Source organism: Periplaneta americana, chromosome 16 (assembly GCF_040183065.1).
Source record: "Periplaneta americana isolate PAMFEO1 chromosome 16, P.americana_PAMFEO1_priV1, whole genome shotgun sequence".
NCBI lineage: Eukaryota > Metazoa > Arthropoda > Insecta > Blattodea > Blattidae > Periplaneta > Periplaneta americana.
The window spans coordinates 165814617-165828341 of record NC_091132.1 but is presented as its reverse complement, the minus strand read 5'-3'; the positions used below and the strand labels follow the sequence as shown (position 1 = coordinate 165828341).

Sequence of the window (13725 nt, the reverse complement as noted above, 5' to 3'; positions counted from 1 at the left end):
ATCCTGGAGTTTCCTAATGGCATATTCTAGAGTGATGTTAAAAAATAAAGGTGATAGTGCATCTCCTTGCTTTAGTCCGCAGTGAATTGGAAATCCTTCAGACAGAAGCTGGCCTATACGGACTCTGATGTAAGTTTCATTGAGACACATTTTAATTAATCGAACTAGTTTCTTGGGAATACCAAATTCAATAAGAATGTTATATAAAACTTCTCTCTTAACCGAGTCGTATGCCTTTTTAAATCTATGAATAACTGATGTACTGTACCTTTATGCTCCCATTTTTTTCTCCAATATCTGTTGAATACACCAAATCTGAGCAAAAGTCAATCTGTTACGCCTAAAACTACACTGATGACTTCCAATAATTTCATCTACATACGGAGTTAATCTTCTCAAAAGAATATTGGACAACATTTTGTACGACGTCACAAAAGTGATATTCCTCGAAAATTATTACAGTTAGTCTTGTCCTCCTTAAAAGAGGTATAATTTTGGAGTCCGTCAATTGTTCTGGTACAATTTCCTTTTCCCAAATATCAAGCATAAGCTTATTTATTTCGCTAGATAATGCACTTCCACTCTCTTGTATTAATTCTTTTTGAATTTGATCGATACCTGGAGACTTGTACTTTTTCTGATTTTCTATCGCAATTTCGACTTCAGAAAGTGTGGATTCGGGTATAAATGGCTCAGCAGTTTGTATTTGAATTTCTTAATATCAACCCACATAATTTTTGTTATGCTAAAAACTAATTATGTGGCTGAATTACGCACATGTTACGAATTAAAATTTTATTCTCTGCTACTACTCATTTAAACCCCTGCATTATGTTCGCATATTGGTGACTGTTTCTCAGAGAAGAGTGCATCTGATATTGAGATTACATGGGAAACAGGTAAAAAATATTGCTGCAAATATTAAGTACTTAAAACTAGACGAATATCTTTCTCAACATAAATACCACAAAGAAATAAAATGTGATCCATTTCATTAAATTGGTAGGACATATCTAAGAAACGCATTGTACTGCAAGTTCAGAGTATTACATTAGAACAACGTTCCGATCTGGAACATGAAATTACGGAAAAAGAAGAGTATTGCTTGCATTTGAAAGTTATAAATACATATATATAAACAACCATAAACGATTATTACTGAAAACATTATTACATGCGATGTAAATAAGGCCGGGTGCACACAGAATGAGATGCGGTGCGACGGTCGTGAGCAGACACAAGGAGACACGGAGAGACAACATTGAATGACTGCTTGAAGTTCGTCGCGAGGAGACTGTCTGATAGCTGCAGTGTACTGCCCATGCGTTAGCAGTGGCTATGATTGCACGCTTTCATTATCTACAAATACTATATTGTTGTGTAGTGCACATTATTCATAATGGAGTTCAATGCGGATAAATTAGTTATTTTCGTATAGGAAAGATACGTTCTGTACAATCTTTGAAACAATATCACGACAATAATGTGGTTTCTAAAAATATGTAAGAAATTGCAAATGAAATGAAAGCACCAGGTGAATAATAATAATTAATAATAATAATAATTTGTAGTAAACCTACTTCTCTCCTGTATACTATAACTCATTATTGATTTAATATATTATTTTTCTTTATTATGAGTCTTGAAGTAGCCATAAACATACAAAATGACGTTTGTGCACTACATTAGTAGCCTAGTATTTAATTTTAAGACTCTTTCAATCGTATAGATTTATAGACGTATTATGCGTCCTCATGAAATAATAACCAAAAATACAATGGAACTTCTCATATAGACAGTCCTCTTTCATTGACGCCATTTTCTAGCCTACGCCAGTTTTCCAAACCCACACAGCCAACAAATCAGTTGTCACAAACAGACCATGTTAACCTGACGCAAGGTGTTGTAAAGCAAACGTCGTGTTGCATCTGATTCTGTGCACACCCGGCCTAAGTGTGTGGGACATTTAGTTGAAAAACGTTTTAATAGTTTGACCAATTTTATGTAGGACATTTCATATGGGAGTATTTGACATGTGGACCTTCCATCTATAATCATTTCGCTGTAAGAAAAATCCTAATGTAAACAATATCACGTGACTGAAGTGAGGCTTCATTGGCCGCTGTTTGGTGCCATAGATTCTCAATACATGTTCCCGCCTACTGTTGTACATTCTGTTTCATGTTAAACATTTCCCGTTACTCGTCAAGTATGCCTAACCTCACTACTATGCATTCGTTTATTTAGGAAAAAAATTACTTTATAATTACTGTAATTAAATTATTTTTAAGTCTTATGTCTTCTCAATGGACAGTTGAGGATTCAGAAGCCATACTTCAGTACCATGTGTTTACGTGAACAACTACGAGCTCCAGTGACGCCAGCTTGTTACAAGAACAGACTACCTCGGTATTACTGTTGGTATTTATCTGCGTTCATAGTACATAACAAAATATAAAAGTAGCTTTTCTTTTACATAGCGTTTTACACATGAGTGAAGTTAAATGTTTCATCGTATTTAACAACTAGAATTCAATTTTTTATTTTCGAATAATACAAGATTGTGGTTTCCAAATACGAACTATATTTTCCTGCGTCATGTGAGTGTTTCGACTGGGAGCCAATCACGGGTATGACAGCAACGTGCTTATGTTTACATTAGGATTTTTCTTACAGCGAAAATGGTATATGTGGGACATTTTTATTGTGGTCCATTTCATTATGCTGACCCTATTATGTGTGTGGGACATTAAATGTGGGACTATTTGGTTAGGGACCTTCTTGGTTGGACAGTATCTTAGTGGAGACATTTTTCGATGACTATTTTCTCTTGGAAGCTGAGGTTGCTACTGAAGAGTAGAGGAGAATGGCAACAGAACTCTGAAGATGTCTTTGTGAATTGTGACGTTCATGGGTATTTACCGACAAGTGCCCCCAAAGAAATAGATATCAATAATGTGGAATTTGGCTATCAAATGAATTTAAAAAGAAATATTACAAGAGACCAAATTATCAGTATTTCTTACACCAGACACAAACCAGAGATTTACTCATCAACCACGAGAGTAATTCAGATTGAACTACTTCTATATTGAGTTGACAATTAAATTAGAAATGGACATGGTAAAACTAGTACATGGTTATTAAAAAATTCAAAGTGGGTATGATTTAGTGAACGTCCAACATTGCAGTCTCTATAGAAAAACTGAGTGGAGAAAATTCACGAAGGACTACAGGATGAAGAAATGGACAGTATGAAAGCAACAATATATCAAGCAACTACAAAAAAAAAAAAAATCACCAAAAAGAATTGGGCATAACAATGTAAGAAATTACTGAAGGATATACCTTCTCAACCCAGAAGACTAGCAGTTGCAAGCTTTCGCCTTAAAACTGAACATCACAGCCTGGGTAAACACCTCAATCGTCTTGCCTGCATTTTGTGCAATCAACAAGACATGGATAGACAACATCTTGCAAAATGCCCTGCTCTGAAATACTCCAAGGATGTCGACCGTTATTGGGAAGCCAGAGCCCGAATGTTTTTGATTACTTAATCCGTAGTTTTGTTCCTTACTTTCTTGTTTTTCCTTGAGTCAATGATTGTAAATATCATGTACTAGCCACTAGACACATAAATATACACAGTGAGAACTACCGACCAACATACTATGTAAACAGAACTCACCTCAGCTTCACTTTTCACGATGGGACAGTCAATTGAGACAGGAGTTTTCTCGTACGTTATCTCTGATTTGAGATCATAGCTGTGGTCCATATATTCAGTCTTTATTTCAATCACGTGCAGATCGAATACTTTTTCTTCCTGCAACAAACAAATCATAATAATTATGTAATACATCGTATGTAGTTTTCCTATAAAACCTGTCACTATTATTAATGTCTATTCCCTCTCTTATTAAATCCTGATGTCAATGAATGCACGTATAAAAATACTTCAGAATCAGTAGCGACATATTTTTATGAAAACCCTCGTCTAGATTGATTTTATGGATCAGAATCCCGTCCGTCGTTTTAGTGAAGGAGTTGGACCGGAAGACATGACCAATTCTACGTCCCAAGTAACAGCAGAATGGAGGAGGACTGTAAAGAATCTGTGAAGTAATCTTTTTAATTTGACTTAATGCATAGTTACAAGGAATTGAAGGGTTCAGAGCGATAATGGGCCAAGCGCCATATATTACAAACGGAGAAAGTGAGGGTTAAAATTAAGTGAATATAATAATTCAATGAAACATATAGCAAGTAATATCAAGTATGCACATTAAAAACTAAATGATATTTCAATCCTCATTAAATTATGGCATTCACTTGCTTTCTCCGTTTTTAATAAATGGCGCTTGGTCCACTATGGCTCTGAACTCTTCAATTGGTCCCAAAAATAGAATCAAATATGTGGAATTTGGCTAATAAACTTATTTAAAAAGAAAACTGTAACAGTCACTATTATGTGTATCTCCTAAACCAGGTGCACACAAGGTAAAAGTTATCAGAGGGGATGAAATGATGAAAATGTATACGATTTTGTGAAGGTTCAGCATTGCAGTTTCTATGATAAAACTGGGGTGGAAAAGATTCAAGAAACATAAAGGATGAAGAAATGTACAACATGAGAACAAAAGTCGTGTCTCCTGGTCATCTGAATGTAGCAGCCATATCAGCCAATATATAACAGAGAGAGAACTACTGACCAACTTACTTCATAAACGGCACTCACCTCAACTTCACTTTTCACGCTGGAAGAATCAATTGGCACAGGAGTTTCATCAAATGTCATCTCAGATTGTACATCATAGCTGTGGTCCATACATTCTGTCTTTATTCCAGTAAATTGCCCTTCCTGCAGCACACCAAACTTCAATAAGATTTTCACGCAAAAATTCTCTCCGTTTTGAAATGTAAATGTTCACTAATAATTTATAAGGAAGTAGCGACAATTTCTATTCATTTGAACACTACGAATGCAGAGTTTAGATTCAAACGCCGACATTTCCTCAGAGCAGTGAGATACAATTCCTGACATTTCCATTAGCCAATACTTACTTACTTACTTACTTACAAATGGCTTTTAAGGAACCCGAAGGTTCATTGCCGCCCTCACATAAGCCCGCCATCGGTCCCTATCCTGTGCAAGATTAATCCAATCTCTATCATCATATCCCACCTCCCTCAAATCCATTTTAATATTATCCTCCCATTTACGTCTCGGCCTCCCTAAAGGTCTTTTTCCCTCCGGTGTCCCAACTAACACACTATATGCATTTCTGGATTCGCCCATACGTGCTACATGCCCTGCCCATCTCAAACGTCTGGATTTAATATTCCTAATTATGTCAGGTGAAGAATACAATGCGTGCAGTTCTGCATTGTGTAACTTTCTCCATTCTCCTGTAATTTCATCCCTCTTAGCCCCAAATATTTTCCTAAGCACCTTATTCTCAAACACCCTTAACCTATGTTCCTCTCTCAGAGTGAGAGTCCAAGTTTCACAACCATACAGAAGAACCGGTAATATAACTGTTTTATAAATTGTAACTTTCAGATTTTTGGACAGCAGACTGGATGATAAGAGCTTCTCAACCGAATAATAACACGCATTTCCCATATTTATTCTGCGTTTAATTTCCTCCCGAGTGTCATTTATATTTGTTACTGTTGCTCCAAGGTATTTGAATTCCATTAGCCAATACCTGATGCGAATTAAGTCATATGATTCCCGCCTTTGCTACCACTTACCAGCTGTACTTCGATGTATTGTTGAATTGTTGGTCATTAGAGAAGAGACGATTTTCTTTATAAATGGGGTATGAACCCATTAGCTTATTTAGCTTACTTTTCTAATATAATATTTGGTTTGGGATACATTTTGGTGTATGGTGCACAAAAATGTTTGATATTTTAGGTAATAGTTTAATTCTGTTAGATGTAATAAAGGTAATTTTAGATTACTTTATTTATCCCATTACGATAACCCTTTATTTAGGCACTTCATTTTTGTTGCTGGGGAATTGGATATTGTAACTGTGTTACTTACAATATTAAGTATAAAGTAATAAAGTATAAGTATTTTCTACAGCAGGCCTTAGCTATCTTCCCTCTAATAGGATTTTCGGGCAAATCTAAAAAATTGTAAGGAAAAGATAAACGATTATTAGTTCCAGACCATAAAGATATATTCCAGCAATATGGTACAGTAACATAACGTGGTACGGACGCAGCAGTATTACTGGAAAAAATATGCTAAACTTTGAAAATTCCTGGACAGTGGCATTTCAAATTCAACGAGGATAAGAGGATGATCCTGATTCGTGAAAATCAGAGGTGAACCATTCTACAGATCTGGTGAGTGATTTGAAAATTTTGTTTATAAAAAAGTAATAACATTGACAAAATCAAACTTGAAATTTTGTCCTTAGGTGCGCCAGTTAAAAAAGAAATATGTTCTGATATTGATACATTACTAAAGCGTCATTACAGAGATGAATGGAAGGAACAAAGCGACCTTGAATTCTAAAGGTGAGTGGTTGATAATGCAGCATAAAGTAAGTCATTACCAGTGGAAGAAGGATGCCTATGCGAAGCACAGAATGAAGCGGAGTTATTGAGAACTTGAACTTTGTGCAGTGGCAGTTCTAAGTATCTTTTTTTTCTAAATAAAAATGTTTATAATGCTGTATATAAAATATAAACTATTGTGGATACTTTCAAATAAGTTTAAAACGTTTTTTTTAAAGAAAAAGTATAAAAAGTGCGGCAATTCTGAAGTCATCTTAGTACCAGATCTGCCACATAATTAATTTTTAACTTTTGTTTTTCAGTAATGTTGTATGAAATATATATTATAAATAAATTTAGCGTCAGATTCATGCAGTTTTGTTAGTAGCAGATGTAAAATAATGCTATAATGGACATTAAAAAAATTAAGATAATCATTAAAAAGCAAACTCAGACATTTCCATTTCATCTTGTCATATTTATAGAAAACAACTAACATTTCTTTACATATAAAGGAATAATTATGGTGTTACTTCTTTTTTTAAACGATTAGTACGGTTTAGACATTTTATGTAACATACTTTGTTAGTAAATCTTTTTTTTTTTTTTTCCTGAAAAATTAACAAAGATGGAAATGTCGGGGTTTGCACCTATAAGACTCATATTATGTAGTTTTTTACGAACAACCAGTGATTATTTTTAATGTCTCTTCACTCTATTATTAAATATGTCAACAAACGCACATACACAAACAACAGAGTCTGCAGTCACATAATTTGAACGAAACGCAGCATGCAAAAGAATAGCTGTGTAATATATTGTTTGTTCAAGTACATGCTTACTTCCTTCTGCATTTCCACATGAAATATATTTCAATTCTGAATGACTGCTAAATTATTACAGGAAATTAATGCCGGAAAATGCGAAAAAAAAAAACGGAAAATGCGAAAAAAAAAAAAAGAAGTTTAAAATGATTTAGTGCATTAGATGTATGTTTTGAGAGTAATCCCAAGTACAAAATAACAGATTGTTCTCTTAAATGTTTATTCGAACAGAAATTATCTACGACCTCCGACTTTTCTCATTATATTACTACAGCGAGAGAAATTCGAATGAAGGCTATTTAGTCCGTAACTCAAAGCTATGGCCAAGGTAAGGAATAAATCGGTGCCACATTTTAAGCAGCAACATCTCCTCAGCATATAGGCAATTACAAGTATGGACACTTCGCATCGGTACCTTTGATGTAGCAGGATTGATTTCAATGACCTTCAAACCAGTTTGAGAGTGAGATTTCTGCTTTTTCCCTACAGTTGGCGCTGACTTCATACCAACTAGCAGTCGACACAGCGGAATATAACAGAGATACAATTAATACATCTAGGCACATTATGTACTCAAATAAAATAAATTGAACCGATGAAATAATACATTCGTTATTACCTGTAATACCTAGACTCTAGAGTTCCTTTACAATGAGAGGTAAGACACTGACCCCATCAATAATTAAAATATGTAGGCTACGTAATGATTTTTATAGCACTAAAAATGGAAAAACTGAACTCCTATCAGAAGTAAAACCATATCATATATATTGTATACAAATATTAAACGAATTTGATACATGATTCTACAGAGTGTTTAAAAAATACGGGGCATAATTTCTGGTACGTATTTCCCACATGTAGACAATCAAAGTAGTTCATTACAACATGTGTCCAGAAATGCTTCATTTCCGAGTTATGGCCTTCACAACATTGAAATTCACAGGAACGTTTTTCTTTCCGCAGGTCGTTGTCATTACAGAAGATGTTCAAAATGTCCACCTCCTGCTTGAATACAGATCTCACATCGATGTCTCATTGACCTGCGAACAAGATCCCAAATTCCAGGAGTATTGCGTATGTCCTCAGAACATGCCACAATTCGATTCCGAAGGGATTCCAAATCAATCGTCAACACATTCACTTCTTGCATGATGGAGCTCCTGCACACTTCAGTCGTACGGCTTGCCGGTACTTGGATCGAAGGTTTCCTGATCGATGGATAGGTAGAAGTGGCGCAATTGCTTGGCCTCCACGCTCACCTGATCTGAACCCTCTCGATTTCTACTTTTGGGGCCATTTAAAATCATTGGTTTATTCGTCTCTGGTGCCTGATTTGGAATCCCTTCGAAATCGAATTGTGGCATGTTCTGAGGACATATGCAATACTCCTGGAGTTTGGGATCGTGTTCGCAGGTCAATGAGACATCGATGTGAGGTCTGTATTCAAGCAGGAGGTGGACATTTTGAACATCTTCTGTAATGACAATGACCTGGGGAAAGAAAAACGTTCCGGTGAATTTCAATGTTGTGAAGGCCATAACTCGGAAATGAAACATTTCCGGACACATGTTGTAATGAACTATTTTGATTGTCTACATGTGGGAAATACATACCTGAAATTATGCCCCGTATTTTTGAAACACCCTGTATAATGTATTACATTATTTTAGAACACGATTATATATAAAACATAAGAACTTATTATTTCAACTAGTTTATCACCGATTATGGATTATGCAGCAAGGAAGGTGGTGTTTGCATTCTTTGTCTCAACTCTTATATTCAATTATTATCGAGGAACTTTCAGCATGTGCGAGATTACACTAATCTCTAGTGCTTGAAAGTGGAACAAAACACCGGCTCACAGAAAAAGTAAAAGGAAAAATTCGCTTAGTGTTTATTCTATATAATCCCTATTCAGTGATCTTCTTGCTGATGAAGCTAATAGTAAGCCATCACAAATAACCTATTCTTCCAGTTTAAGAACTGAATTTGTCATGCGCAATAGCCTATTTAGTCTTCATCGGAGTAGAAGTTTGTCATGCCATTTTAACCAGTGTATGATACTGCAGTCCATCTAGCGTACTTTTCAGTTTGAGCAACTGCAACAGGTGTCGAAATCTGACTCCACAAAGGAGAACATTATGATAACCACATAGTCTAGTATACACAGTCACGAAGCTTGAGTTGTGAGGGTACTAGAAACAATAGACTATGCAGGTACTATTTCGCATTGTCGTAATGAGGCGATAGTAGCGATCCTAGTGGTTAGCAACTATCTATGGATGCATATTTACTACGTATTGAGCTTCGTGACTGTATATACTAGACTGTGATAACTAGGGAGCGGATTTTTATGTGCTAAAAATTTAAATATATTTATTTTTTTTGTGGTAAAAAGTACAAAAATATTTGCTAAAAATAAAAAAAAAATTTTTTTTTTTTTAAGTATGACAAAATATCTTACTTAACTTAAAAAAAAATGTTACTAGGTACTCACCAACCACACTTGAGTGCTAGTACTTGGCCGAGAATTGCAGTGAACAACAAAGGTCATCTCCAAATTCTCCATCACAAATGCATGCCGATTATCTCTGAACAACAACTTATACTGTGAAAACGATCTTTCCACATCACAGGACGTCAGACGTGCATATTTAAAGAAAGAAATGTCACAAACACATACACCGTCAATTTCACCTACAGACACATCCTCCAATACTTGAGCAACTTTACACATTTTTTCATATCCACTGTTTTTCCCAAACACATTCTGGAAATTGTCCTTTAGTAATGCTTCTGAACCTGGTAGCGAATCTAGTTTAATTTCCACGGCACGCACCTCCCTGTTTCAGACAACAGGTTTTTGGATGTTTCCGGTTTTTTTATGGTGTCACACAAAAAGCTTAAGTTTGCTAATAGGAAAGCCAAATCGTTTTTCAAATAACCATCTTTCAGTATATCTTGAAGGATATCGATTGACGAAGCCCAATAACAGGGAATCACAACAAGATATATTGCCTTACTTGATAGACATGAGCGAGAGGAGAGAGATTTGTTTAAATTAAATAATGTTCATACCCGAGCTCTTATCTGTTGTGTTTCACAAACAAAGCGCGAAATGAAATCATCTTCAGCAACAATTAACATTCCTAATTATGTTTTACAAGATCTCTCCTCCTTGTACATGTTAATTTATTCTCTAGTAATAACATTGATATGCTGTCTAGCAGTTCTCAGAACTTGAGGCGATACTATTACAAAAATGGATCATGGATACACCACACAGCGCTTAGAAACATGAAGCAAAGGAGAATTCTTAAAAAAGAAATAACGTACTTCTGAGTAAAAAATTATTAAAGTACAAAAACTCCAAGATTTATGTGTTTATGATAGATTTCCTGAAAATATGTATTTACATAATTTTTTTGTGAAAATATGTGTTTTATGTGAAATAAAATTCGGGTTTTAATCTTGAAACTATTTTTAACTTTGTTAATTGTGTTTTATCACACGCAAAAATAATATTTAATTACATAGGAATCCGCTCCCTAGTGATTACCATAAGATACCCCCTTACAGGTTGGACGATAGTGCACCATCAGTGAGGTATGCTTACGTGAGGCCAGTAGGAGCAGATCGGTCTTTTCCCCTGTGTGGGTTGCCACGCTCATAGTCATTCTAGGCTGCTTTTCCGCCACACGATAAGCTATACTGTTATAAACTACACATTTAGAAATGAAATAGTACCGGTAATTAGCAATCACTCTCAATATAGCATACCTCAGATAAAGGTTTCTCCTTTTCTATTGCTGTGTTATTACTTATGTCTGTTGCCAGAGGGTCGATCTCACGTTTCATCTCGTTCACGGCCATTACGACTGAAAAATACAATATTATTTAGTCAAATTGTCCGAAGACAGGTCTGAACCTCACAACGAATTGGTTAAACGAGCGTTGAGAAACTTCCGCCGATTTTGGAATAGACACAGACGCACTTAGGTTAGGTTAGTTAAGGTTTTATTATCCTGTCAAGATGAAGGTGAAAGCGAATGAGTGTGATTTTTTGTTTTTTATGTTGCCAGTTCAAGTGAGTCGGTGTCAATTCCAAAATCGGTGGAAGTACCTCAACGCTCGTTCACCCAAGTAATCACCAACAAGGCACCACTTATGAAGCAACTAAGCCAGGAGATAATAGGGGTAGGATGGCCAGTTCCTTTCCCTCTCCATTGCATTCATCGACAACTAGCAACATATTACCACAGTCTAGTATACAGGGTGTTTAAAAAATACTGGGCATAGTTTCAGGTATGTATTTCCCACATGTAGACAATCTAAATAGTTCATTGCAACATGTGTCCGGAAATGTTTCATTTCCGAGTTACGGCCTTCACAACATTCAAATTCACCGGAACATTTTTCTTTCCGCAGGTCGTTGTCATTAAAGAAGATGTTCAAAATGTCCACTTCCTGCTTGAATACAGACCTCACATCGATGTCTCATTGACCTGCGAACACGATCCCAAACTCCAGGAGTATTGCGTATGTCCTCAGAACATTCCACAATTCGATTCCGAAGGGATTCCAAATCGAGCACCAGAGACGAATAAACCAATGATTTTAAATGGCCCCACAAGTAGAAATCGAGAGGGTTCAGATCAGGTGAGCGTGGAGGACAAGCAATTGGGCCACCTCTAGCTATCTATCGACCAGGAAACCTTCGATCCAAGTACCGGCGAGCCATACGACTGAAGTGTGCAGGAGCGCTATCATGCAAGAAGTGACTGTGTTGACGATTGATCCGTGGAGTGTCTTCTAAAACATGAGGTATGGTGTTTTCCAGGAAGTTTGTGTATGCCTGCCCCGTAAATCTGTTTACAAGTACATGGGGTCCAACTAATCGATCACCCATGATACCGGCCCACATGTTGATGGAGAACCGCACCTGATGATGAGATGGAACAGTTGCACGTGGGTTTTCATACGCCCATACATGCTGATTGTGGAAATTTGTTATGCCATCTCGTGTGAACTGTGCTTCATCTGTAAATAATACTAAGGCAGGAAAGTTCGGATTTACACCACACTGCTGCAAGAACCACTGACAGAACCTAACTCGTGCAGGGTAATCTGCTGGTGACAGGGGCCTGTACACGTTGCAAATGATAAGGATACAATTGATACTCTTTCAACAGTCTCCAGACAGTCGTATGAGGAACAGTGACTTGCAACGCTACCCTTCGTGTGCTGATAGAAGGAGTCACGTTCACAGCCTCCAGAATCTCCTCCTTTACTTCTGGAGTTGTAGATCTTGGTCGTCCCCTTCCCAAACCAGGAGAGTTAAATTTTCCATACTCGCACAGACGGTAATAGAGACGTACAAATGTCTTCCGATCTGGACATTGTCGCTGTGGGTACCTCTCCTGGTACAAACGACGAGCCAGCGCAGCATTGCCGTCCGCCTTACCGTACATGAAGTGTATCTCTGCCAGCTCTTGATTTGAATACATGTCGCACAGTCTAACGCCTACACAACACTGAATGTAACCTTTGCCTTGGAATGAACTGTCAGAGTGCCCTCTTAATGTCTCCTTTGACGGCAACGACCTGCGGAAAGAAAAACGTTCCGGTGAATTTCAATGTTGTGAAGGCCATAACTCGGAAATAAAGCATTTCCGGACACATGTTGTAATGAACTATTTTGATTGTCTACATGTGGGAAATACATACCTGAAATTATGCCCCGTATTTTTAACACCCTGTATAAAGTCACAAAGCTTGAGTTGTCAGGTTACTAGGAACAAAAGACTGTGCAGGTATTATTTCGCATTGTCTGCGATGAGGCAATAGTAGCGATCCTACTGATTAGCAACTAGCCGTGGATGTATATTTACTACATATTGAGCTTCGTGACTGTATATACTAGACTGTGATATTACGACAATGGTCAATGTAGAGTATCCACCGCCCACTGAACGAATATTGGGTAAACGAGCGTTGAGCGACTTCCGCCGATTTTGGAATAGACACAGACGCACCATATAGATGAAGGTGAAAGCGATAGAGTGTGATTTTTTGTTTTCTATGTTGGCAGTTCAAGTGCGTCGGTGTCTATTCCAAAATCGGCGGAAGTCGCTCAACGCTCGTTTCACCACCGTCGAGTTATGGTAAGGTGCATTTACACGGTTGAACATTTCTTTCAACTTTAAGCATTCAAGCAATGCTTATAATACTAATATTTAATATTAATTATTAGGGCTATAATACACTACGTAGTGAAGATGACGTTGAAAACGGCGCACCATATAGACATAAAATCTTCATAAATCTTAATTGAACGCGCGTTTTAATCTTGATTCTTTCAATATTCTTCTCAGATTGC

The 13725-nt window shown here is 36.7% G+C and overlaps 1 protein-coding gene across 1 annotated transcript in view; it reads right to left on the bottom strand.

The window, feature by feature from the left end:
* LOC138691785 (uncharacterized) overlaps positions 1-13725 on the bottom strand; it is a 37890-nt gene that overhangs the window by 22535 nt on the left and 1630 nt on the right. The window contains exons 2-4 of the mRNA XM_069814177.1: positions 11127-11224; positions 4739-4861; positions 3689-3826 (exon numbers count right to left, since the gene is read on the bottom strand). Coding sequence (XP_069670278.1) covers positions 3689-3826; positions 4739-4861; positions 11127-11219 — 354 coding nt within the window. The 5' untranslated portion in view covers positions 11220-11224. The remainder of the gene's footprint in view (positions 1-3688; positions 3827-4738; positions 4862-11126; positions 11225-13725) is intronic.